The sequence below is a fragment of the Echiichthys vipera genome (assembly GCF_963691815.1).
Source record: "Echiichthys vipera genome assembly, chromosome: 20".
Classification (NCBI taxonomy): domain Eukaryota; kingdom Metazoa; phylum Chordata; class Actinopteri; order Perciformes; family Trachinidae; genus Echiichthys; species Echiichthys vipera.
Window position 1 is genome coordinate 3,803,139 of NC_139845.1, and position 25,086 is coordinate 3,828,224.

A 25,086-nucleotide genomic window follows, 5' to 3' on the forward strand; every position below is an offset into this window, starting at 1 on the left:
AAGTCTCTAAACTAACCCTAACCCCTAAACCCTAACCCTAATCCTAAACCCTAACCCCAACCCTAACCCTAATCCTAAACCCTTACCCTAATCCTAAACCCCAACCCTAACCCTAACCCCAACCCTAACCCTAATCCTAAACCCTAACCCTAACCCCAACCCTAACCCTAACCCCAACCCCAATCCCAAACCTTAACCCTATTTTAAATAGGCCATAACCTTTGATAGGAACCTCGTAGAGACTCCATCTTGGTACCGATGGATTGAATGAATGGATGAAGATTCACCTGTACATACACACACACACACACACACACACAGCCCGCAGAGAAACTCAGAAGAATGTGTTTAATTAGTTTTTTATTTTGTATTGATATTCAGGTCGATCTTAACTTTACAGATGTACATTTTTTGTCCAAATAAATTCAGCAAAACTTCTGGTGTTCTTTGGGAAGTAATTATAAACTTTTGTGATTTTAAAATATAAAAAACAAATCAGGAAATGTACGTAGATGCACATAAACACCAGAGGATAATCAATCGTAGCAGCGCGTGTGAGTGCTCAGAGCGGCTGCAGGAAGCTGTGGAGAGCTGGGACGATGTAGTCGGTGTAGCGGCCGTCAATGAAGCCCTTCCCACTGTTGTGTATGAACCAGCAGTAGACGTTTGAGCCGCGCCTCTTATCGCGCCTGTAGTCCTTCTGCCAGCCCCTAATACACACACACACACACCAGTGTATGGTTTTAATAAGAAATGTGTTAAGAACTCTGTGTGTGTGAGAGTGACAGAGAGAGAGTGTGTGTGACAGAGAGAGAGAAAGTGTGTGTGAGAGAGAGAGTGTGTGACAGAGAGAGAGAAAGTGTGGCAGAGAAAGATAGGCACACAATTGTTTAAGATCAAAGGGTTCCCGACGTCCGATCGCAACGAAACCAGCACAAGTGAACTCAGCACCCAGGAAATAGGGGGGGGGGGGGGGGGTAGACCAAGTTTCAAGTCTCTAAACTAACCCTAACACCTAAACCCTAAACCCTAATCTTAATCCTAAACCCTAACCCTAGTCCCAACCCCAACCCCAACCCTAATCCTAAACCCTAACCCCAACCCCAACCCCAACCCTAATCCTAAACCCTAACCCTAGTCCTAACCCTAATCCTAAACCCTAACCCCAACCCCAACCCTAACCCTAATCCTAAACCCTTACCCCAACCCCAACCCTAACCCTAACCCCAACCCTAACCCTAACCCTAATCCTAAACCCTAACCCCAACCCTAACCCCAACCCTAACCCTAATCCTAAACCCTAACCCCAACCCCAACCCTAACCCCAACCCCAACCCTAACCCTAACCCCAACCCCAACCCTAACCCTAACCCCAACCCTAACCCTAACCCCAACCCTAACCCTAATCCCAAACCCTAACCCTAGTCCTAACCCCAACCCTAACCCTAATCCTAAACCCTAACCCTATTTTAAATAGGCCATAACTTTTGATAGGAACATCGTAGAGTCTCCATCTTGGTACCAATGGAAAGCGAGTGGCCATAAATAGGGGGGTAGGCAAAGTCTCAACAAATGAGCACCTAAGGAAAAAAAGATAGGCACACAATTGTTTAAGATCAAAGGGTTCCCGACGTCCGATCGCAATGAAACCAGCACGAATGAACTCAGCACCCACGAAATAGGGGGGGTAGCCCAAGTTTCAAGTCTCTAAACTAACCCTAACCCCTAAACCCTAACCCTAATCCTAAACCCTAAACCCTAACCCTAATCCTAACCCTAACCCCAACCCTAACCCTAATCCTAAACCCTAACCCCAACCCTAACCCCAACCCTAACCCTAACCCCAACCCTAACCCTAACCCCAACCCTAACCCTAACCCCAACCCTAACCCTAATCCCAAACCTTAACCCTAACCCCAACCCCAACCCTAACCCTAACCCCAACCCTAATCCCTAACCCTAATCCCAACCCTAATCCTAAACCCTAACCCTAATCCTAAACCCTAACCCTAATCCTAAACCCTACCCCCAACCCTAACCCTAACCCCAACCCTAACCCTAATCCTAAACCCTAACCCTAACCCCAACCCCAACCCTAACCCCAACCCTAACCCTAATCCCAAACCTTAACCCTATTTTAAATAGGCCATAACTTTTGATAGGAACATCATAGAGACTCCATCTTGGTACCAATGGAAAGCGCGTGGCCATAAATAGGGGGGTAGGCAAAGTCTCAACAAATGAGCACCTAAGGAAAAAAAGATAGGCACACAATTGTTTAAGATCAAAGGGTTCCCGACGTCCGATCGCAACGAAACCAGCACGAGTGAACTTAGCACCCACGAAATAGGGGGGTAGCCCAAGTTTCAAGTCTCTAAACTAACCCTAACCCCTAAACCCTAACCCTAATCCTAAACCCTAACCCCAACCCTAACCCTAATCCTAAACCCTAACCCTAACCCCAACCCCAACCCTAACCCTAATCCCAACCCTAACCCTAACCCCAACCCTAACCCTAACCCCAACCCTAATCCTAAACCCTAACCCTAACCCCAACCCCAACCCTAACCCTAACCCCAACCCTAACCCTAACCCCAACCCTAACCCTAACCCCAACCCTAATCTTAAACCCTAACCCCAACCCCAACCCTAACCCTAACCCCAACCCTAACCCTAACCCCAACCCTAACCCTAATCCCAAACCTTAACCCTAACCCCAACCCCAACCCTAACCCTAATCCCAACCCTAACCCTAACCCCAACCCTAACCCCAACCCTAATCCCTAACCCTAATCCCAACCCTAATCCTAAACCCTAACCCTAATCCTAAACCCCAACCCTAACCCTAATCCTAAACCCTAACCCCTAACCCCAACCCTAACCCTAACCCCAACCCTAACCCTAATCCCAAACCTTAACCCTATTTTAAATAGGCCATAACTTTTGATAGGAACATCGTAGAGACTCCATCTTGGTACCAATAGAAAGCGCGTGGCCATAAATAGGGGGGTAGGCAAAGTCTCAACAAATGAGCACCTAAGGAAAAAAAAAATAGGCACACAATTGTTTAAGATCAAAGGGTTCGCAACGAAACCAGCACGAGTGAACTCAGCACCCACGAAATAGGGGGGGTAGCCCAAGTTTCAAGTCTCTAAACTAACCCTAACCCCTAAACCCTAACCCCAACCCTAACCCTAACCCCAACCCCAACCCTAACCCCAACCCTAATCCCAAACCTTAACCCTATTTTAAATAGGCCATAACTTTTGATAGGAACATCGTAGAGACTCCATCTTGGTACCGATGGATTGAATGAATGGATGAAGATTCACCTGTACATACACACACACCCACACACACCCCGCAGAGAAACTCAGAAGAATATGTTTAATTAGTTTTTTATTTTGTATTGATATTCAGGTCGATCTTAACTTTACAGATGTACATTTTTTGTCCAAATAAATTCAGCAAAACTTCTGGTGTTCTTTGGGAAGTAATTATAAACTTTTGTGATTTTAAAATATAAAAAACAAATCAGGAAATGTACGTAGATGCACATAAACACCAGAGGATAATCAATCTTAGCAGCGCGTGTGAGTGCTCAGAGCGGCTGCAGGAAGCTGTGGAGAGCTGGGACGATGTAGTCGGTGTAGCGGCCGTCGATGAAGCCCTTCCCACTGTTGTGTATGAACCAGCAGTAGACGTTTGAGCCGCGCCTCTTATCGCGCCTGTTGTCCTTCTGCCAGCCCCTAATACACACACACACACACACACCAGTGTATGGTTTTAATAAGAAATGTGTTCAGAACTCTGTGTGTGTGAGAGTGACAGAGAGAGAGTGTGTGTGACAGAGAGAGAGAAAGTGTGTGTGAGAGAGAGAGTGTGTGACAGAGAGAGAGAAAGTGTGGCAGAGAAAGATAGGCACACAATTGTTTAAGATCAAAGGGTTCCTGACGTCCGACCGCAACGAAACCAGCACGAGTGAACTCAGCACCCACGAAATAGGGGGGTAGCCCAAGCTTCAAGTCTCTAAACTAACCCTAACCCCTAAACCCTAATCCTAACCCTAAACCCCAACCCTGACCCCAATCCTAGACCCTAACCCCAACCCTAACCCCAACCCTAACCCCAACCCTAAACCCTAACCCCAACCCCAACCCTAACCCTAATCCTAATCCTAACCCTAACCCCAACCCTAACCCTAACCCTAACCCTAATCGCAAACCTTAACCCTATTTTAAATAGGCCATAACTTTTGATAGGAACATCGTAGAGACTCCATCTTGGTACCAATGGAAAGCGCGTGGCCATAAATAGTGGGGTAGGCAAAGTCTCAACAAATGAGCACCTAAGGAAAAAAAGAAAGGCACACAATTGTTTAAGATCAAAGGGTTCCCGACGTCCGATCGCAATGAAACCAGCACGAATGAACTCAGCACCCACGAAATAGGGGGGGGTAGCCCAAGTTTCAAGTCTCTAAACTAACCCTAACCTCTAAACCCTAACCCTAATCCTAAACCCTAAACCCTAATCCTAACCCTAACCCCAACCCTAACCCTAATCCTAAGCCCTAACCCCAACCCTAACCCCAACCCTAACCCTAATCCTAAACCCTAACCCTAACCCCAACCCCAACCCTAACCCCAACCCCAACCCTAACCCTAACCCCAACCCTAACCCTAACCCCAACCCTAACCCTAATCCCAAACCTTAACCCTAACCCCAACCCCAACCCCAACCCTAACCCTAACCCCAACCCTAATCCCTAACCCTAATCCCAACCCTAATCCTGAACCCTAACACTAATCCTAAACCCCAACCCTAACCCTAATCCTAAACCCTAACCCCAACCCTAACCCTAACCCCAACCCTAACCCTAATCCTAAACCCTAACCCCATCCCCAACCCTAACCCTAACCCCAACCCTAACCCTAACCCTAACCCTAACCCTAACCCTAACCCTAATCTTAAACCTTAACCCTATTTTAAATAGGCCATAACTTTTGATAGGAACATCGTAGAGACTCCATCTTGGTACCAATGGAAAGCGCGTGGCCATAAATAGGGGGGTAGGCAAAGTCTCAACAAATGAGCACCTAAGGAAAAAAAGAAAGGCACACAATTGTTTAAGATCAAAGGGTTCCCGACGTCCGATCGCAATGAAACCAGCACGAATGAACTCAGCACCCACGAAATAGGGGGGGTAGCCCAAGTTTCAAGTCTCTAAACTAACCCTAACCCCTAAACCCTAACCCTAATCCTAACCCTAACCCTAACCCTAACCCTAATCCTAAACCCTAACCCCAACCCTAACCCCAACCCTAACCCTAATCCTAAACCCTAACCCTAACCCCAACCCCAACCCTAACCCCAACCCCAACCCTAACCCTAACCCCAACCCTAACCCTAACCCCAACCCTAACCCTAATCCCAAACCTTAACCCTAACCCCAACCCCAACCCTAACCCTAACCCCAACCCTAATCCCTAACCCTAATCCCAACCCTAATCCTGAACCCTAACCCTAATCCTAAACCCCAACCCTAACCCTAATCCTAAACCCTAACCCCAACCCTAACCCTAACCCCAACCCTAACCCTAATCCTAAACCCTAACCCTAACCCCAACCCCAACCCTAACCCTAACCCCAACCCTAACCCTAATCCCAAACCTTAACCCTATTTTAAATAGGCCATAACTTTTGATAGGAACATCATAGAGACTCCATCTTGGTACCAATGGAAAGCGCGTGGCCATAAATAGGGGGGTAGGCAAAGTCTCAACAAATGAGCACCTAAGGAAAAAAAGATAGGCACACAATTGTTTAAGATCAAAGGGTTCCTGACGTCCGATCGCAACGAAACCAGCACGAGTGAACTCAGCACCCACGAAATGGGGGGGGGGGGGTAGCCCAAGTTTCAAGTCTCTAAACTAACCCTAACCCCTAAACCCTAACCCTAATCCTAAACCCTAAGCCTAACCCCTACCCTAACCCTAATCCTAAACCCTAACCCCAACCCTAACCCTAACCCCAACCCTAACCCTAATCCTAACCCCAACCCTAACCCTAATCCCAAACCTTAACCCTAACCCCAACCCCAACCCTAATCCCTAACCCTAATCCCAACCCTAATCCTAAACCCTAACCCTAATCCTAAACCCCAACCCTAACCCTAATCCTAAACCCTAACCCTAACCCCAACCCCAACCCTAACCCTAACCCTAACCCCAACCCTAACCCTAATCCCAAACCTTAACCCTAACCCCAACCCCAACCCTAACCCCAACCCTAACCCTAACCCCAACCCTAATCCCTAACCCTAATCCCAACCCTAATCCTAAACCCTAACCCTAATCCTAAACCCCAACCCTAACCCTAATCCTAAACCCCAACCCTAACCCTAATCCTAAACCCTAACCCCAACCCCAACCCTAACCCTAACCCCAACCCTAACCCTAACCCTAATCCCAAACCTTAACCCTATTTTAAATAGGCCATAACTTTTGATAGAAACATCGTAGAGACTCCATCTTGGTACCGATGGATTGCATGAATGGATGAAGATTCACCTGTACATACACACACACACACACACACACACACACACCCCGCAGAGAAACTCAGAAGAATATGTTTAATTAGTTTTTTATTTTGTATTGATATTCAGGTCGATCTTAACTTTACAGATGTACATTTTTTGTCCAAATAAATTCAGCAAAACTTCTGGTGTTCTTTGGGAAGTAATTATAAACTTTTGTGATTTTAAAATATAAAAAACAAATCAGGAAATGTACGTAGATGCACATAAACACCAGAGGATAATCAATCTTAGCAGCGCGTGTGAGTGCTCAGAGCGGCTGCAGGAAGCTGTGGAGAGCTGGGACGATGTAGTCGGTGTAGCGGCCGTCGATGAAGCCCTTCCCACTGTTGTGTATGAACCAGCAGTAGACGTTTGAGCCGCGCCTCTTATCGCGCCTGTAGTCCTTCTGCCAGCCCCTAATACACACACACACACACACCAGTGTATGGTTTTAATAAGAAATGTGTTCAGAACTCTGTGTGTGTGAGAGTGACAGAGAGAGAGAAAGTGTGTGACAGAGAGAGAGAAAGTGTGTGTGAGAGAGAGAGTGTGTGACAGAGAGAGAGAAAGTGTGGCAGAGAAAGATAGGCACACAATTGTTTAAGATCAAAGGGTTCCCGACGTCCGACCGCAACGAAACCAGCACGAGTGAACTCAGCACCCACGAAATAGGGGGGTAGCCCAAGTTTCAAGTCTCTAAACTAACCCTAACCCCTAAACCCTAACCCTAATCCCAACCCTAATCCTAATCCTAAACCCTAATCCTAAACCCCAACCCTAACCCTAATCCTAAACCCTAACCCCAACCCTAACCCTAACCCCAACCCTAACCCTAACCCCAACCCTAACCCTAATCCCAAACCATAACCCTAATCCTAAACCCCAACCCTAACCCCCAACCCTAATCCTAGACCCTAACCCCAACCCTAACCCCAACCCTAAACCCTAACCCCAACCCCAACCCTAACCCTAATCCTAAACCCTAACCCCAACCCTAACCCTAATCCCAACCCTAACCCTAATCCTAAACCCTAATCCTAAACCCCAACCCTAACCCCAACCCTAATCCTAAACCCTAACCCCAACCCTAACCCAAACCCTAACCCCAACCCTAATCCTAAACCCTAACCCCAACCCCAACCCCAACCCTAACCCCAACCCTAACCCTAACCCTAATCCCAAACCTTAACCCTATTTTAAATAGGCCATAACTTTTGATAGGAACGTCGTAGAGACTCCATCTCGGTACCAATGGAAAGCGCGTGGCCATAAATAGGGGGGTAGGCAAAGTCTCAACAAATGAGCACCTAAGGAAAAAAAGATAGGCACACAATTGTTTAAGATCAAAGGGTTCCTGACGTCTGATCGCAACGAAACCAGCACGAGTGCACTCAGCACCCACGAAATAGGGGGGGTAGCCCAAGTTTCAAGTCTCTAAACTAACCCTAATCCTAAACCCTAACCCTAATCCTAAACCCTAATACTAAACCCCAACCCCAACCCTAACCCTAATCCCAAACCTTAACCCTAATCCCAAACCTTAACCCTATTTTAAATAGGCCATAACTTTTGATAGGAACATCGTAGAGTCTCCATCTTGGTACCAATGGAAAGCGCGTGGCCATAAATAGGGGGGTAGGCAAAGTCTCAACAAATGAGCACCTAAGGAAAAAAAGATAGGCACACAATTGTTTAAGATCAAAGGGTTCCCGACGTCCGATCGCAACGAAACCAGCACGAGTGAACTCAGCACCCACAAAATAGGGGGGATAGCCCAAGTTTCAAGTCTCTAAACTAACCCTAACCCCTAAACCCTAACCCTAAACCCTAACCCTAATCCTAAACCTAATCCTAAACCCCAACCCTAACCCTAATCCTAAACCCTAACCCCAACCCTAACCCTAACCCCAACCCTAATCCTAAACCCTAATCCTAAACCCCAACCCTAACCCTGACCCCAACCCTAACCCTAACCCCAACCCTAACCCCAACCCTAACCCTAATCCCAAACCTTAACCCTATTTTAAATAGGCAATAACTTTTGATAGGAACGTCGTAGAGACTCCATCTTGGTACCAATGGAAAGCGCGTGGCCATAAATAGGGGGGTAGGCAAAGTCTCAACAAATGAGCACCTAAGGAAAAAAAATAGGCACACAATTGTTTAAGATCAAAGGGTTCCTGACGTCCGATCGCAACGAAACCAGCACGAGTGAACTCAGCCCCCAGGAAATAAGGGGGGTAGCCCAAGTTTCAAGTCTCTAAACTAACCCTAACCCCAAAACCCTAACCCTAAACCTAATCCTAAACCCCAACCCTAACCCTAATCCTAAACCCTAACCCCAACCCTAACCCTAACCCTAATCCTAAACCCTAACCCTAGTCCCAACCCTAACCCCAACCCTAACCCTAACCCCAACCCTAACCCTAACCCCAACCCTAACCCTAATCCCAAACCTTAACCCTATTTTAAATAGGCCATAACTTTTGATAGGAACATCGTAGAGTCTCCATCTTGGTACCAATGGAAAGCGCGTGGCCATAAATAGGGGGGTAGGCAAAGTCTCAACAAATGAGCACCTAAGGAAAAAAAGATAGGCACACAATTGTTTAAGATCAAAGGGTTCCCGACGTCCGATCGCAACGAAACCAGCACGAGTGAACTCAGCACCCACAAAATAGGGGGGATAGCCCAAGTTTCAAGTCTCTAAACTAACCCTAACCCCTAAACCCTAACCCTAAACCCTAACCCTAATCCTAAACCTAATCCTAAACCCCAACCCTAACCCTAATCCTAAACCCTAACCCCAACCCTAACCCTAACCCCAACCCTAATCCCTAATCCTAAACCCCAACCCTAACCCTGACCCCAACCCTAACCCTAACCCCAACCCTAACCCCAACCCTAACCCTAATCCCAAACCTTAACCCTATTTTAAATAGGCAATAACTTTTGATAGGAACGTCGTAGAGACTCCATCTTGGTACCAATGGAAAGCGCGTGGCCATAAATAGGGGGGTAGGCAAAGTCTCAACAAATGAGCACCTAAGGAAAAAAAATAGGCACACAATTGTTTAAGATCAAAGGGTTCCTGACGTCCGATCGCAACGAAACCAGCACGAATGAACTCAGCACCCACGAAATAGGGGGGGTAGCCCAAGTTTCAAGTCTCTAAACTAACCCTAACCCCTAAACCCTAACCCTAATCCTAAACCCTAAACCCTAACCCTAATCCTAAACCCTAACCCTAACCCTAACCCCAACCCTTACCCTAACCCCAACCCTAACCCTAATCCCAAACCTTAACCCTATTTTAAATAGGCCATAACTTTTGATAGGAACATCGTAGAGACTCCATCTTGGTACCGATGGATTGCATGAATGGATGAAGATTCACCTGTACATACACACACACACACACACACACACCCCGCAGAGAAACTCAGAAGAATGTGTTTAATTAGTCTTTTATTTTGTATTAATATTCAGGTTGATCTTAACTTTGCAGATGTACATTTTTTGTCCAAATAAATTCAGCAAAACTTCTGGTGTTCTTTGGGAAGTAATTATAAACTTTTGTGATTTTAAAATATAAAAAACAAATCAGAAAATGTACGTAGATGCACATAAACACCAGAGGATAATCAATCTTAGCAGCGCGTGTGAGTGCTCAGAGCGGCTGCAGGAAGCTGTGGAGAGCTGGGACGATGTAGTCGGTGTAGCGGCCGTCGATGAAGCCCTTCCCACTGTTGTGTATGAACCAGCAGTAGACGTTTGAGCCGCGCCTCTTATCGCGCCTGTAGTCCTTCTGCCAGCCCCTAGTACACACACACACACACACACACCAGTGTATGGTTTTAATAAGAAATGTGTTCAGAACTCTGTGTGTGTGTGAGAGTGACAGAGAGAGTGTGTGTGACAGAGAGAGAGTGTGTGTGACAGAGAGAGAGAAAGTGTGTGTGAGAGAGAGAGAAAGTGTGGCAGAGAAAGATAGGCACACAATTGTTTAAGATCAAAGGGTTCCCGACGTCCGACCGCAACGAAACCAGCACGAGTGAACTCAGCACCCACGAAATAGGGGGGGGGGGGTAGCCCAAGTTTCAAGTCTCTAAACTAACCCTAACCCTAAACCCTAACCCTAAACCCTAATCCTAACCCCAACCCTAACCCTAATCCCAAACCTTAACCCTAACCCCAACCCCAACCCTAACCCCAACCCCAACCCTAATCCCTAACCCTAATCCCAACCCTAATCCTAAACCCTAACCCTAATCCTAAACCCCAACCCTAACCCTAATCCTAAACCCTAACCCCAACCCTAATCCTAAACCCTAACCCCAACCCTAACCCCAACCCTAACCCCAACCCTAATCCTAAACCCTAACCCTAACCCCAACCCCAACCCTAACCCTAAACCCTAACCCTAATCCCAAACCTTAACCCTATTTTAAATAGGCCATAACTTTTGATAGGAACATCGTAGAGACTCCATCTTTGTACCAATGGAAAGCGCGTGGCCATAAATAGGGGGGTAGGCAAAGTCTCAACAAATGAGCACCTAAAGAAAAAAAGATAGGCACACAATTGTTTAAGATCAAAGGGTTCCCGACGTCCGATCGCAATGAAACGAGCACGAGTGAACTCAGCACCCACGAAATAGGGGGGGTAGCCCAAGTTTCAAGTCTCTAAACTAACCCTAACCCCTAAACCCTAACCCTAATCCTAAACCCTAACCCCAACCCTAACCCTAATCCTAAACCCTAACCCCAACCCTAACCCTAACCCTAATCCTAAACCCTAACCCCAACCCCAACCCTAACCCCAACCCTAACCCTAATCCCAAACCTTAACCCTAACCCCAACCCCAACCCTAACCCTAACCCCAACCCTAACCCCAACCCTAATCCCTAACCCTAATCCCAACCCTAATCCTAAACCCTAACCCTAATCCTAAACCCCAACCCTAACCCTAATCCTAACCCCAACCCTAACCCTAACCCCAACCCTAACCCTAATCCTAAACCCTAACCCTAACCCCAACCCCAACCCTAACCCTAACCCTAATCTCAAACCTTAACCCTATTTTAAATAGGCCATAACTTTTGATAGGAACATCGTAGAGACTCCATCTTGGTACCAATGGAAAGCGCGTGGCCATAAATAGGGGGGTAGGCAAAGTCTCAACAAATGAGCACCTAAGGAAAAAAAAATAGGCACACAATTGTTTAAGATCAAAGGGTTCCCGACGTCCGATCGCAACGAAACCAGCACGAGTGAACTCAGCACCCAGGAAATGGGGGTAGCCCAAGTTTCAAGTCTCTAAACTAACCCTAACCCCTAAACCCTAACCCTAATCCCAACCCTAATCCTAAACACTAACCCTAATCCTAACCCCAACCCTAATCCTAAACCCCAACCCTAACCCCAACCCTAATCCTTAACCCTAACCCTAGTCCCAACCCTAACCCCAACCCTAATCCTAAACCCTAACCCTAATCCTAATCCTAAACCCCAACCCTAACCCCAACCCTAATCCTAAACCCTAACCCCAACCCTAACCCCAACCCTAACCCTAATCCTAAACCCTAATCCTAAACCCCAACCCTAACCCCAACCCTAATCCTAAACCCCAACCCCAACCCCAACCCTAACCCTAACCCCAACCCTAACCCTAACCCTAAACCCTAACCCTAATCCCAAACCTTAACCCTATTTTAAATAGGCCATAACTTTTGATAGGAACATCGTAGAGACTCCATCTTGGTACCAATGGAAAGCGCGTGGCCATAAACAGGGGGGTAGGCAAAGTCTCAACAAATGAGCACCTAAGGAAAAAAAAATAGGCAAACAATTGTTTAAGATTAAAGGGTTCCCGACGTCCGATCGCAACGAAACCAGCACGAGTGCACTCAGCACCCAGGAAATAGGGGGGGGTAGCCCAAGTTTCAAGTCTCTAAACTAACCCTAACCCCTAAACCCTAACCCTAATCCTAAACCCTAATCCTAAACCCTAACCCCAACCCCAACCCTAACCCTAAACCCTAACCCTAGCCCTAAACCCTAACCCTAATCCTAAACCCTAATCCTAAACCCTAACCCCAACCCCAACCCTAACCCTAAACCCTAACCCTAGCCCTAAACCCTAACCCTAATCCTAAACCCTAACCCCAACCCCAACCCCAACCCTAACCCCTAAACCCTAACCCTAATCCTAAACCCTAACCCCAACCCCAACCCTAACCCCAAAACCCTAACCCTAATCCTAAACCATAACCCTGTTTTAAATAGGCCATAAGTGTGTGAGAGAGAGAGAGAGTGTGTGTGAGAGTGAGAGTGTGTGACAGAGAGAGAAAGTGTGTGTATGTTTGTGTGTGTTTTAAGTCGTACCTGGTGACCAGCAGCTTGTTGCCCTTCACCTCCATGGTGGCCTCCTTCTTCAGAGGGTCGACTCCCTCGTGCAGGTCGTACACACTCACCTCAGGCTCTCTGGAAAACTGCCCTGAGACGTCACACACACACACACACACACACACATTTGCCACCCAGTTGTTGACAAAACAGGACATTTGGGAACATCATCTTGGACATTTTCTAACATTTTATAAACCAAACAACTTATCAATCAATCAAGAAAAGAACTGACGGATTAATCAACAATGAAACAATGATGTGATGGTTAGTTGCAGCCATACCGTTCACAAGACAATGCAACCATTTCAGTTTCTGTCTGACAGATGTCATGAGCTTCAACAAGACTGAAATCAGAAGCGACGTACCTATGAGTCCGTGGACCAGGGGCGAGTACTGGTTGTCGTTGGGAATGTAGATACCGAGGAAGTCGACGCTGACGGGGTTTTTCTTCCACACGCGGTGGAGCAACACCATCACCTGGATGTTGTTGTTTATTGTGATGGAGACATGAGAGTTCTTCTGGATGGAAATCCTCACACTGGAACAGAAACACCAGATTAAAGGCTGTGATCAAAGTGTGTGTGTGTGTGTGAGAGTGTGTGACGGCTGCTTACCCGTCCTGTGTGATTTCCGCCGTGGCCCCCCAGGTGAAGGAGTGGTTGCTCCTGCCGTCGGTCATGGCGATGCTGTCGGTGGTGACGGTCACGCTGACTCCGTCGGGCTGGTGGTAGACGGAGATGGTGCCGAAGTAGGTGCTCAGTTTGCCTTTGTGTGCCTGCTTCGAGCCGATGAGCTGGCCGTTCACCACCACACCTTCAGGACGGGAGGAAGGGTCAGAGAGGGGCTCAAACTAAAAATGTTGAACTATTCCTTTAAATCCGCTTCAACCCTCAGAGGGTTTCCTCCTTCTCCATTCCTCAGTTTACAGTAAACTAATGCCTTAAAATCCAGTACATGTGTCATTCAATAATCTATGGTACACATCACCTCTAACGTGCAGCACATGTAGCACTAAGACGCTCAGGTACCTGTTCCGCTGTCAGACACCAGGTTGAGGATGTGTCCCGGTGCCGAGTCGATGTTGAAGCACACGTCCATGTTGCCTCTGGGCAGGTGCACGATGAAGTGAGGGTCGTTATCCACTGGATGAGAAACACGGAGCTCGTCACACATTCAACACTGCAGCTGGAGGAGTGGTCGTAATTTTATGGAGTGTGTGTGCGTGCGTGCGTGTGCGGGTGTTACCTAAGTTGACCTGTTGAGGCAGTGTCCACTCCTCCGGGCCCTTCGCAGCCTGACTCGGGGGGGCCGTAGTGGTCATCTGGACCCAGGGTGGAGGCTGGTAGACCACACGCACCGGAGCCAGACCGGAGGACGCCGAGCCCCCTCCCAGTCCTGTTCCTGTAAACACACCACACACATCCATCAACCAATCAATCAATCAAAACTTTATCTGTACAGCACTTTTCCTGCACAGCATCCTTACTAGATGCCCGAACCACCTAAGAACGAGGTCGCGGGTACAAGCGGCCGAAATGTGTTTACTCAGGAGGGGGTCTGGAGTCTCCCTTAGAGAGAGGGGGAGAAGTTCAGCATCCGTGAGGAACTCGGAGTAGAGCCGCTGCTCCTTTGTGTTGAAAGGAGCCAGTTGAGGTGGTTCGGGCATCTAGTAAGGCGTAAATCCGACATAACATAATTGTTCTACCGTTTGAGGCAGAAATCTGTGAAACCCTCCTGATCTGATGCCGATCAAATGAAAAAAATAAATCTAAATTTGCTTTCAAATCTCTCCATTAAATTCAAATCGAACACCATTAAAGAGTGTATCTTCTGACAGGCACCTGAGCAGCAGCCGTGCTTGGGGTCCTTCGGGGAGTCGGCCAGCAGCCTCTCCTTGGCGTCCTCGCTCTCCACCAGCAGAGCGGTGAGCGGCGTGACGAACTGATGCTCCACGGCCAGCGCCATGATCCGCTGGGTGATCTTCCTCTTCTTGGCGGCGGTGGGAGCCAGAGACCTGCAGGAGGGCAACGCTGCAGCTGTCAAATACTGACAACAATGCAAATTCATATTATATCACATTCTACAAAGTTCCCTGATGGTACAGGCTCCTTGGTGTTCTTTTATTTATTCATTGTGTTGCTGTTTAATGTGATTTATTCACGTTAAGACATTTTAAGCTCATTTATCTGTATTCGTTTCCAATCAAAGTTCTAGTTTCTCGCTATTCTCTGAATTCGGGACCTTCTCACCTTTCAGAGATCAGCTGTTTGACGGTGATGTAGGCCCACATTTGTCTGGCGAAGCCCGTGAACGAGTGCTGCTGCTTGGCCAGCTCAGTGTCCAGCTCTGCGACGTCACCCTCTGTCTCCAGGGTGATGTCCAGGCGCGCCTGCAGGACGGGGTGGAGGAAACAGCAGAGGACACCGGTCGTACTAGCTCCCATTACTTCCCTTCAAACCCTAATGAATGCCTGGTTGTGTGCGTTACACTCACGGCGGACGCGGTGGTGAAGCTGGTCAGCACGTTGCTCTCAGACGGCAGCACCTTCCCGGCCACCACCAGCTCTGAGCCGCTGAAGTATTTATCGAAGCGGTTCTGGGTGACGTCTGACACCGAGTCCTCTGGGAACTGAATGGCGATCCGTCTCAGCAGAGGAGAGGACACCTGGCTGTAAAACGTCTGCAGTGGCAGAGGGGAGGAAGAGTCAAGAAGATGCTGAAGGGCATCACGAAACTAAACCCTGGGCGCCTCCGTGTCACAGTTAATCGTCCAAAATCTGTACTAGCTTTTAATTTGGACAGTTAAACATATGAAAGCATTGACAAAGTCTAAGATAAGCAAAAATGTTTCAGAGTCGTTGTTGGTTGAGTGGAAATGAAGTCAAAGATCCGAGTCTTTTTGCTGAAGTCGTCGTACCCGTAGCTGCTCTGCTGCATCGTGGTTGGCGTAGATCCTCTGGGCCATGCCCCTGTTCTCCATGGCGATGCGCTCCAGGAAGTCATAGTCCACGTCAAAGCCGATGCCCAGGGAGAAGAGAGAAAACTCCTCCCTCATCACCCGCTTCACGTTCTTCTGGATGGTGCTCAGCTTGATCTCCCCTGCAGAAATCAGCACATCACCTTAGGGCGTACTCACACTGTCCATCCGTACCGTGCCCAAGCACGTTCTACGGCTAAAGACTAGTTCATCTGGCCAGTGTGAGTGCAACCGTACCACGTCTAGGCACAGTACGGTTGCCAACCCTAACCCTAGCCCTAAACCCTAACCCTAATCCTAAACCTTAACCCTATTTTAAATAGGCCATAACTTTTGATAGGAACATCGTAGAGACTCTTGGTACCAATGGAAAGCGCGTGGCCATAAATAGGGGGGTAGGCGAAGTCTCAACAAATTAGCACCTAAGGTAAAAAAGATAGGCACACAATTGTTTAAGATCAAAGGGTTCCCGATGTCCGATCGCAACGAAACCAGCACGAGTGAACTCGGCACCTACGAAATAGGGGGGGTAGCCCAAGTTTCAAGTCTCTAAACTAACCCTAACCCCTAAACCCTAATCCTAACCCTAACCCTAACCCTAATCCTAAACCCTAATCCCTAACCCTAACCCCAACCCTAATCCTAAACCTTAACCTTGTTTTAAATAGGCCATAACTTTTGACAGGAATGTCGTAGAGACTCCATCTTGGTACCAATGGAAAGCGCGTGGCCATAATTAGGGGGGTAGGCAAAGTCTCAACAAGGTCTCAACAAATGAGCACTAGGCCTACGGCGGTTCTGAGGTCATTTCCTGTGCGCCTGTTGGGACGTAGAAAAAAGAAGGAGGGACCATGCGCGGACATTTAAAACAATGGCGGTGAAAGGTTCACGTTGGTGTGATGCGGAGGTGGAGTGTTTACTGCAGATTTGGTCGATGAAAAGATTCAAAAACAGTCGACAAGACGCACAAAAACTCCGAGGTCTACGGAAAGATCTGGAAACAAAGCCACGCATCGCCATGACGTCATCAATGCGTGTGACGTGTTACGGCGTGATGACGTATAGGCAGCAAGAAGCATTCTCCGAGGCCCAGGTAGTGTGAGTACAAACGGACCTGGCCCGCAGGGGGGAGAGGGAGGGGGGGGACAAGGACCCTAAAGCACGGGGCACGGTACGGATGGACAGTGTGAGTGCGCCCTTATTGACTAAAGAGTCCTTGCATGGATAGATTACTAAAGGGGCTCTGACTCACAAAATGATGGTGACAAAAAAACACAAAAAGACACTAAGGGACTTAAACAACTCTAGTGACTCTCAAATGAATAAAAACAGACGTAAAATAATCCCAGACGGAGAAAACAACCACATAGAAATGTCAAATGTCAAAAAGAATAGATGCATAATGACCAAAAACATCCATACACACACACAAACTACAAAAAAAAACTTTAAAAAGGTGCAAAACAACAAGAAAATGACCACAAGGAGGCGCAAAATGACTAAAGAATGAACATGGTCCACCACAGGGCCCACCTCAGACCTGTTTACCAGCGTCTGAATCAGCCTTACCCACAGTGGGGTCTCCGTCAGACACCAGGATGATCATGGAGACGGAGCGAGGGTCGATGAGCCCCTGATTGGACGCCTTCACCAGCATCTGAACCGCTCTCATCAGCGCCTCGTTGATGTTGGTACCTGGGGTCAAAGGTCAAAAGGATAAACTGTCTTTGACACTTTCTTTTTAGCAGGTTATCAGCGCAGAGTGATATCCTCACACACCTCCGTTGGGTTTGATGTTCTGGATGTACTTCTTGGCGTCTGCGACCTGAATGGACGAGCCGGCGACCAGCTCCTCGCTCCAGCAGCGCACGTTGTGGTTGAAGTCGACGATGCTGAAGTGGTCGTCTATGGTCAGGTCGTCCAGGATCGCCTGCATGGCCTCCACGGTCTGCGGGAGAATGACATGCACTCTGCAGAATGACCACGCGGTGGCAGCGTTTCGCAAAGGAGAGGGTGGAGAGTGACCAGGGGTGCGTGTGTGTGCGTGTGTGTGTGTGTGTGTGCGCGTGTGTGAGGTTGGTTTGAGGGGTCAAAGTGTAAAATAACTCCACCGCAAACAAACAACTCACTTGCTTCATCTTGACTCCCCACATGGATCCGCTGACGTCGATGACAAACACGATGTTTTTAGGGAGAGGTGAGAGGTTGGACGGAGCGAAGAAGTGGACAAAGTGTCCGTCAGAGACCTGGAAGACACACACACAGCGAGCCATCGTCTCCACACTGTCTCCAGCAGTTTGTGATATTGACCTTGAGTTCATTCATGAAGCTCTGAGATACCTGCAGCTCCCCGGCGTTGCTGTCCCTGGTCACATCGTATCGGACCGTGAAGGGGCCGTCTATGGCGCTGCCGGTGCAGTTTTCACACTTCCTCTGCTGCTGGAGGCTGGGTTTGAAGACGATATGAGCCTGGACACGGACACAGAGCAGTGCGTTTTCATAATACCGCAAAAGTGACAGAGCGGATTTGAGGGAAATTGGGCGGAAATGTTGGTTAAGATGGGTGTTGATGCAAAATGGCGCCATCGTGTGGCCACTTATAGTCATTTTGGTGAATAATTTGTGACGCAGAATCCACGTAAAAGTCCCCCACAGGGCCTTTAATACATATATATAATTTTTTTAAATCATTTTTTTCTGGAGAACTACAAACTTTACGATCATATTGCACTGATGCTTTACCAAGGTTGTACTAATTAGGTACATTTAGCTCCTTTTTATTGCTCGTCTTCGTGTATTTTTTACTCTTTTATTTACTTTTATTCTATTACTTGTATTTCATTCACTTGTTTAATGATATTACATGTGTACATATGACGTCTGAGTGGACATTGCAACTTTGGTGCGAGCCCCCACCACAGCCACTTCCTGTTTGATCCAATCAGGAAGTGCCAAAAACGTCAGTTCTCTGAGTGTCCACTAGGGGCAGGTTTCATAACAGAGCAGTTTCTCATTGACCCCCATGTTAAACAGGCCGTTTACACAGCATCATTAAACCTGTTTAAGGACAAAAGAACATTCTAGTCTGTATGTTTAGCTCAGATCTCCATGACAACACTGAGGGGGATGGATTTTTTATACCAGGCTAGTTTTTATTTTTTTTTCGAGGTTAAAGTTTATGAATAATTAGGGGCGTGGCCTCTTGAGTGACAACTAGCCTCTGGCCCTCACTTCTCCTCGGAGGTGAACGTCAGCCAGATGGACGTATCTCCCTCCTCCCAACGTCACATACATGCACTTTTTTGGTCAGAGGAAATGAGGCGGAGTCTCAATCGAGTACGATTGGATCCAGTTGAGGGAACGGACCATGACGGGCTACGTCCATTTTTTAATACAGTCTGTGGTTTGGTGCCGTTCGGCCAAAAAGGTATCAACCTCTGTGTGTGTGTGTGTGTGTGTGTGTGTGTACAGTATGACTGTCCTTCACATATCTCCAGAAAAGTTCATCCGATCAGCCGCACACCTGGCAGGCGTATGGACCTGAGTGTGAAGTCAATCGTACGAGCGGTTCTTGAGAATACCAGGAACCAAGTAATCGGCCTGATCCGAACGAGCACCACAGGTCCTTTAAATGTCCTGAACTCTGCGTCTGACTCACTCAGGTGTTTGCTCAACTTGTACAAAGCATCCCGGGCAGATGTCTGAGCCTTGATCCAGATTTCTAAATTCTGAACCCTTTCTAAGACTAAAACACCAAGTGTAGAGCCTTTGTTCCAGTCTTACCTTGTCTTTGGTTGACGTAACTTTGATCAGTTCTGCAAACTGCTCTCCGAGGGTGTTCGGGGTCAGCACCGTGGAAATTCCCTTGGGCTCAAAGATGTACACGTCCACCTGAAGAGAGAAGGGGTTCAGGGACGGCTGCGGGAACACGTGCGCGCACAGAAATACACATTTAGGGCGATACCATCACCTGGAACTGTGGCACCAGCCTCCCGGGCTGCAGGTACAGCGAGTGCTCGTAGAAACCCAGCCTCCTGTGCATCATCTCCTGGTAGTGGAGCTCGAACTCGATGTTGCTGCCGGGAGGAACGTGGACTTCCGTCTTGAACGTCTCCATGTCCTGGGAGTTGGCCCTGGGAAGCAGAAACATTTCAGTGCGTGCGAGGCTGTAACCTCCACTGCGGACCGGAGGACTGACGTCCAGGTGGCGGGTCCGGTTACCTGACGATGCCTGCCGCCTTGCCTCGGGCCCTGGCCTGGGCGTACAGGTTCCTGGCCACTGTCTTCTCCTTCACAGAGCCTGTGAATGTTATCCCGTTCACATTCCTGCGGGCGCACAAAGAGAAAAGTCAGACGTCTTCAGGCTCTCTGTTCAAAAGGCCGGCAGGTGGCGTGAACGCGGGCTCACATGGTGAAGTTGGTGATGAACGCTCGTTTGGGGATCTGGACGTTGAAGCCGATGCTCTGGGCTTTGGAGCCCGAGTTGACCACCGAGCTCCTGACGGTGGTGTGGGTGAAGCGCGACGTGATGCGGCTCTCCACCTTGTAGCTTTTGACGGTGATGTCATCTCCGCGGACGGCCTGAGCAGGAGACGACAGAGGAAGATGTGAGAGGAGAGGAGGAGGAGGAGGAGGAGGGGGAGGAGGGGGGGCAGGAGCTCAGCAGGCGACAGGAGGAAGTTTTGACTTTGGTTTCTTTGACTTCTTTGATTTTTGTGACCTGGACTTCGCTTTTATTATTTTATCTATTTTGGGAAAGGCGGTTCTTTAACTTCACACAACTGTGCCACTGAGAAACACAGCATGGAGCCGCAGGTGGGCCATAAAAAATAAAGTAAATCTGTTATAATAAACATAATTTAAAATATTTAATCATGAGTATTTAATTTATTTTTACATTTATTTGTTCCTTTATTTCTGTATATAATATAATCCTAAACCCTAACCCCAACCCTAACCCTAACCCTAATCCTAAACCCTAACCATTAAAGATCGAATAAATCTGTTAGAATGAATTTAACATAATTTAAAATATTTAATTATGAGTATTTAATTTATTTTTACATTTATTTGTTCCTGTATTTCTGTATAGGGGACGAGCGGAAGCCGTAAGGAATAATAAGTAAAAATATGGGATAAAAATAAATAAATTAAGTGAAAAAACAAAAAAATTAAATACTAAAAATATAAACAGAAAAGGTCATTTTATTCAGAGAAATGTATTTAAATGTATGTAAATGTATTTAATTTATTTTTACATTTATTTCTGTATAATGAAACACGTAAGCACTGAGGAATATTAAGTAAAAATATGGGACAAAAATAAATAAATTACGTAAATATAAATAAAAAATAAATACTAAAAATATAAACAGAAAAGGTCATTTTATGCAGAAAAATAATATTATATATATTAAATATTTAAATAAACACAGACATAAATAGACATACATGTGAAAATCAGTGTTCGTGCTTTTGTTCTTTTATATTATTTTTTCTTTTTATATTTCCACATTTATTTACATATTTATGCTCTTTTTTATTTCCAATTTTTTTTACATTTACTTATTTATTATTGTAGATATTCTCTTTATTTATTCCTGATTACAAAATTAAATAAATTACGTAAAAATAAATGAAAAATAAATACTAAAAACATAAAAAAATATTATTATATATATTAAATATTGAAATATACACAGACATAAATAGACATACATGTGAAAATAAATGTTAATGCTTTTGTTCTTTTATATTGTTTTTACTTTTTATATTTCCACATTTATTCATTCTTTTATTTATTTCTCTTTATATTTCCATTTTTTTATTTATTATTATTTATTTATTTACATATTTATTCTTTTTTATTTCAAAATGTTTTATTTATTTACTTATTAATTATTGTAGTTATTCTCTTCATATTTCCATTTTTATTTACATATTTATTCTCTTTTTTATTTCCAATTTTTTTAATTTATTTATTTATTCTCTTTATATTTCCAATTTCTTTAAATTAACTTATTTATTATTGCAGCTATTCTCTTCATATTGCCTCTCTTTAAATGTCCTTACTCCTCCTCATATTTGACCACGTCTCACTGTCTTTTACGGCGCCTCATGACTCCGTGAAAAAGGGGAACGAGAGCCGGATCAGAGCAGAACAAAGTCAACAACCCGCGGGTCACAGGGGTCTCTTCAAACAGCCGCGTATTGACTCTGAGATAAGGTTCAACTCTGTCACAGTGGAGCCGGAGTCATACCTCAAAGTCTTCCTGCTCCTCACTGGTCAATATGGCTCTCTGCAACACACACACACACACACACACACAGACACACACACACACACACACACACACACACACACACACACACACACACACACACACACACACACACACACACACACACACACACACACACACACACACACACACACACACACACACACACACACACACACACACACACACACACACACACACACACACACACACACACACTGATCATCATCATACTGTCTTAATCTGCTGGAGGAGCAGAGATTAGGAATCCCAATCTGCTGCTTTAGGTACAGATGAGGCCGGATTAGAGGCGTCAGTGAGACGCACTGACGCAGGGGTGGATGAGTTATTGCGTCATGAGTGAGAAAAGCAGCTTCACGTTGTGTTTTCTGCAGTTTTCACACGTAGGAGTAAGAAAAGAGCTCACCTTGTGTCGCTCCTGAGGATCCCGCACACGGGACTGAGGGCAGAAAGGAAATTAGGATTGAATTAGATTGAAATTCTGCATTTTTTCAGCAACAATTTAGAGAAAAAGTTGCTTTTTTCATGTGATTTGAGTCACAATCAGACGTCAGGGTCAAAAGGGACAAAAGGAGTTTCAAAGGTCAAAGTTCAGGGAAAACACTGAGATTTTAATTAATATATTTACACAAGAAAAGAGAGATTTATGCGATAAAAACGGCTTTTTTAAATGTAGTTATGTACAAAGTTATTCCATTAACCTTTATTTTATATTTTATTTACATATTTTATTTATTTATTTATTTTGCTCACAGTGATGTAGAACTTTTACACATTATTTAAATTGTTTTTATATATTTTTTGGTCTTGAAAAGCACCTCTTTTACACAAGAAAGAGAGATTGTTGCAATAAAAATGACTTTTTTAAATGTAGTTTATTTTTATTTATTTTATTATTTACACATTTTATTTTTGCGGCTCCTTTTCTCACAGTTGTGTTGAACTTTTACACTTTATTTAAATTGTTTTTATATATTTTTTGTCTTGAAAAGCACCTCTCACCTTTGATTATTTAGCATTTTTAAAAACAAAGCTTCTTTTTATAGTTTAAAGTAAAATAATTAAATATTTGCCAAAAAATGGTCAAAGTGCAGAGCGAGTATTTAATAAAAAAGATATATTTACACAAGAAAGAGAGATTTATGTGATAAAAACTGATTTTTAAAATGAAAGAATTCTGAACCTTTATTTATTTTATTTACATATTTCATTCTTTTCTCATGTGCGGCTCTGTTGCTCACAGTCATATATAACTTTTATACGTTTTTTAAATAGATTTTTTAATTCATTGTTGTCTTGTGAAGCACCTGTTCACTTTGTTTTTAAAGATTATTATCGAACCTTTTGTATTTATGAGCGTAAATAACAAAAATATTGAATTTTAGCCCAAAAAATGCGATAAAAAGGTGAATTTTTAGGGTCAAAGGTCAAGAACTAAGATTTCAAAAAAAAGTCACGTAGCGCTCAAATTATATACAATTCATTACTTTTGTTGCATTTATGAGACTAAAAATCTGTATTTTCCCTTTTGAATTAAGTCTCAAACTCACTTTTTATTATAAATTTGTGTAAAAATCTTAAAAACAAAGATGTAAAAAACAAAATGAAACCTCGTCTTTGTGTCAGAGACTAAATCAAGAGCAAACAAACCATGAACAGATGCAAAATGAACCCATTTACATCAGAATATATTAGATTTTAAATGAACTCACTGTCTCTTCCTCCCATTCTCCATCAATCACAAACTCAAAGCAGCGGCTGTGGTGGAGCAGCAGGAGCCCCGGGAGCAGCAGCAGCAGCGGACGCCTCATGTTTCCAGGCCTGTGGGCTCAAACACACGCGCTCACACACACACACACACCCTCACACACACATGTAGAAATAGAAATATAGAAATAAAGCAGAGCTGGGAGACGCACGGTGCTTCTGCAGGAGAGCTCTGAGGAGACACAGCCGGGCTGCAGACTGGAGGTTAAACTCCAGTGAACTGACGGGACCCCGAGCCCCGGTCAATATTTGCTGTGTTTCATCGACGGGAGAAGGAAACTTTGAAACTTGACCAGCAGTGTGTGCAGGGTAAACACCAACACACACACACACACACACACTCTGATTTCACATCTGATAGATCGTTTTAGGGTCACCTGGGACTCTGATGTTAAAAGGATGAAAACAGAGCATCATGACGCACGAGTTCGAACATCATTCTGATGTTTCTGCTCTTTTAAAACAACAGAAAAACACAGAAATCAACTTTATCACATGTCCCCAGTTTACACGAGAGAGGTGTAATGTTGCATTGTGGCCACAAGATGGCGCCAGAGCCTGTCTCTGCCTTTCTGTAGTTTGTACTTTTTCCCCTTTATTTTGCATCTGTTTGTGCGGGTCTTGTATTAGTTTTTAGTATTTTTTTCCCCCTTTGTAGTCATTTTGCATGTGTTTGTGCTGGTTTTGTATTAGTTTTTAGTCATTTTGCATCTGTTTTTGGTCGTTTTGCAGGATTTTCGGTTAATTATTCAGGGGTTTAGCTTATAATAAGTCTTAAAATTTGTCTTTTTTCCCCTTTTGTAGTCATTTTGCATCTGTTTGTGCTGGTTTTGTATTAGTTTTTGGTCATTTTGCATCTTTTTGTGCTGGTTTTTTATTCGTTTTTAGTCATTTTGCATCTTTTTGTGCTGGTTTTGTATTAGTTTTTAGTCTTTTTCCCCCTTTGTAGTCATTTTGCATCTGTTTGTGCTGGTCTTGTATTAGTTTTAGTATTTTTTCCCCCTTTTTAGTCATTTTGCATCTGTTTGTGCTGGTTTTGTATTAGGTTTT

General features: G+C 45.3%; 1 protein-coding gene across 1 annotated transcript; it reads right to left on the reverse strand.

The window, feature by feature from the left end:
• Positions 1-10,250: 10,250 nt before the first annotated feature.
• itih2 (inter-alpha-trypsin inhibitor heavy chain 2) lies at positions 10,251-24,080 on the reverse strand (the record flags this gene model as incomplete). Its single annotated transcript, XM_083934828.1, has 21 exons — positions 10,251-10,398; positions 12,968-13,079; positions 13,357-13,529; positions 13,606-13,804; positions 14,020-14,133; positions 14,237-14,392; positions 14,833-15,005; positions 15,241-15,380; positions 15,485-15,670; positions 15,908-16,089; positions 17,537-17,662; positions 17,747-17,915; positions 18,097-18,213; positions 18,308-18,436; positions 19,751-19,858; positions 19,938-20,100; positions 20,189-20,293; positions 20,376-20,548; positions 22,228-22,266; positions 22,676-22,708; positions 23,982-24,080. The coding sequence occupies 21 exons, from the start codon at positions 24,078-24,080 to the stop codon at positions 10,251-10,253; spliced, it is 2,844 nt and encodes a 947-aa protein (XP_083790954.1).
• Between the last annotated feature and the right edge of the window lie 1,006 nt (positions 24,081-25,086).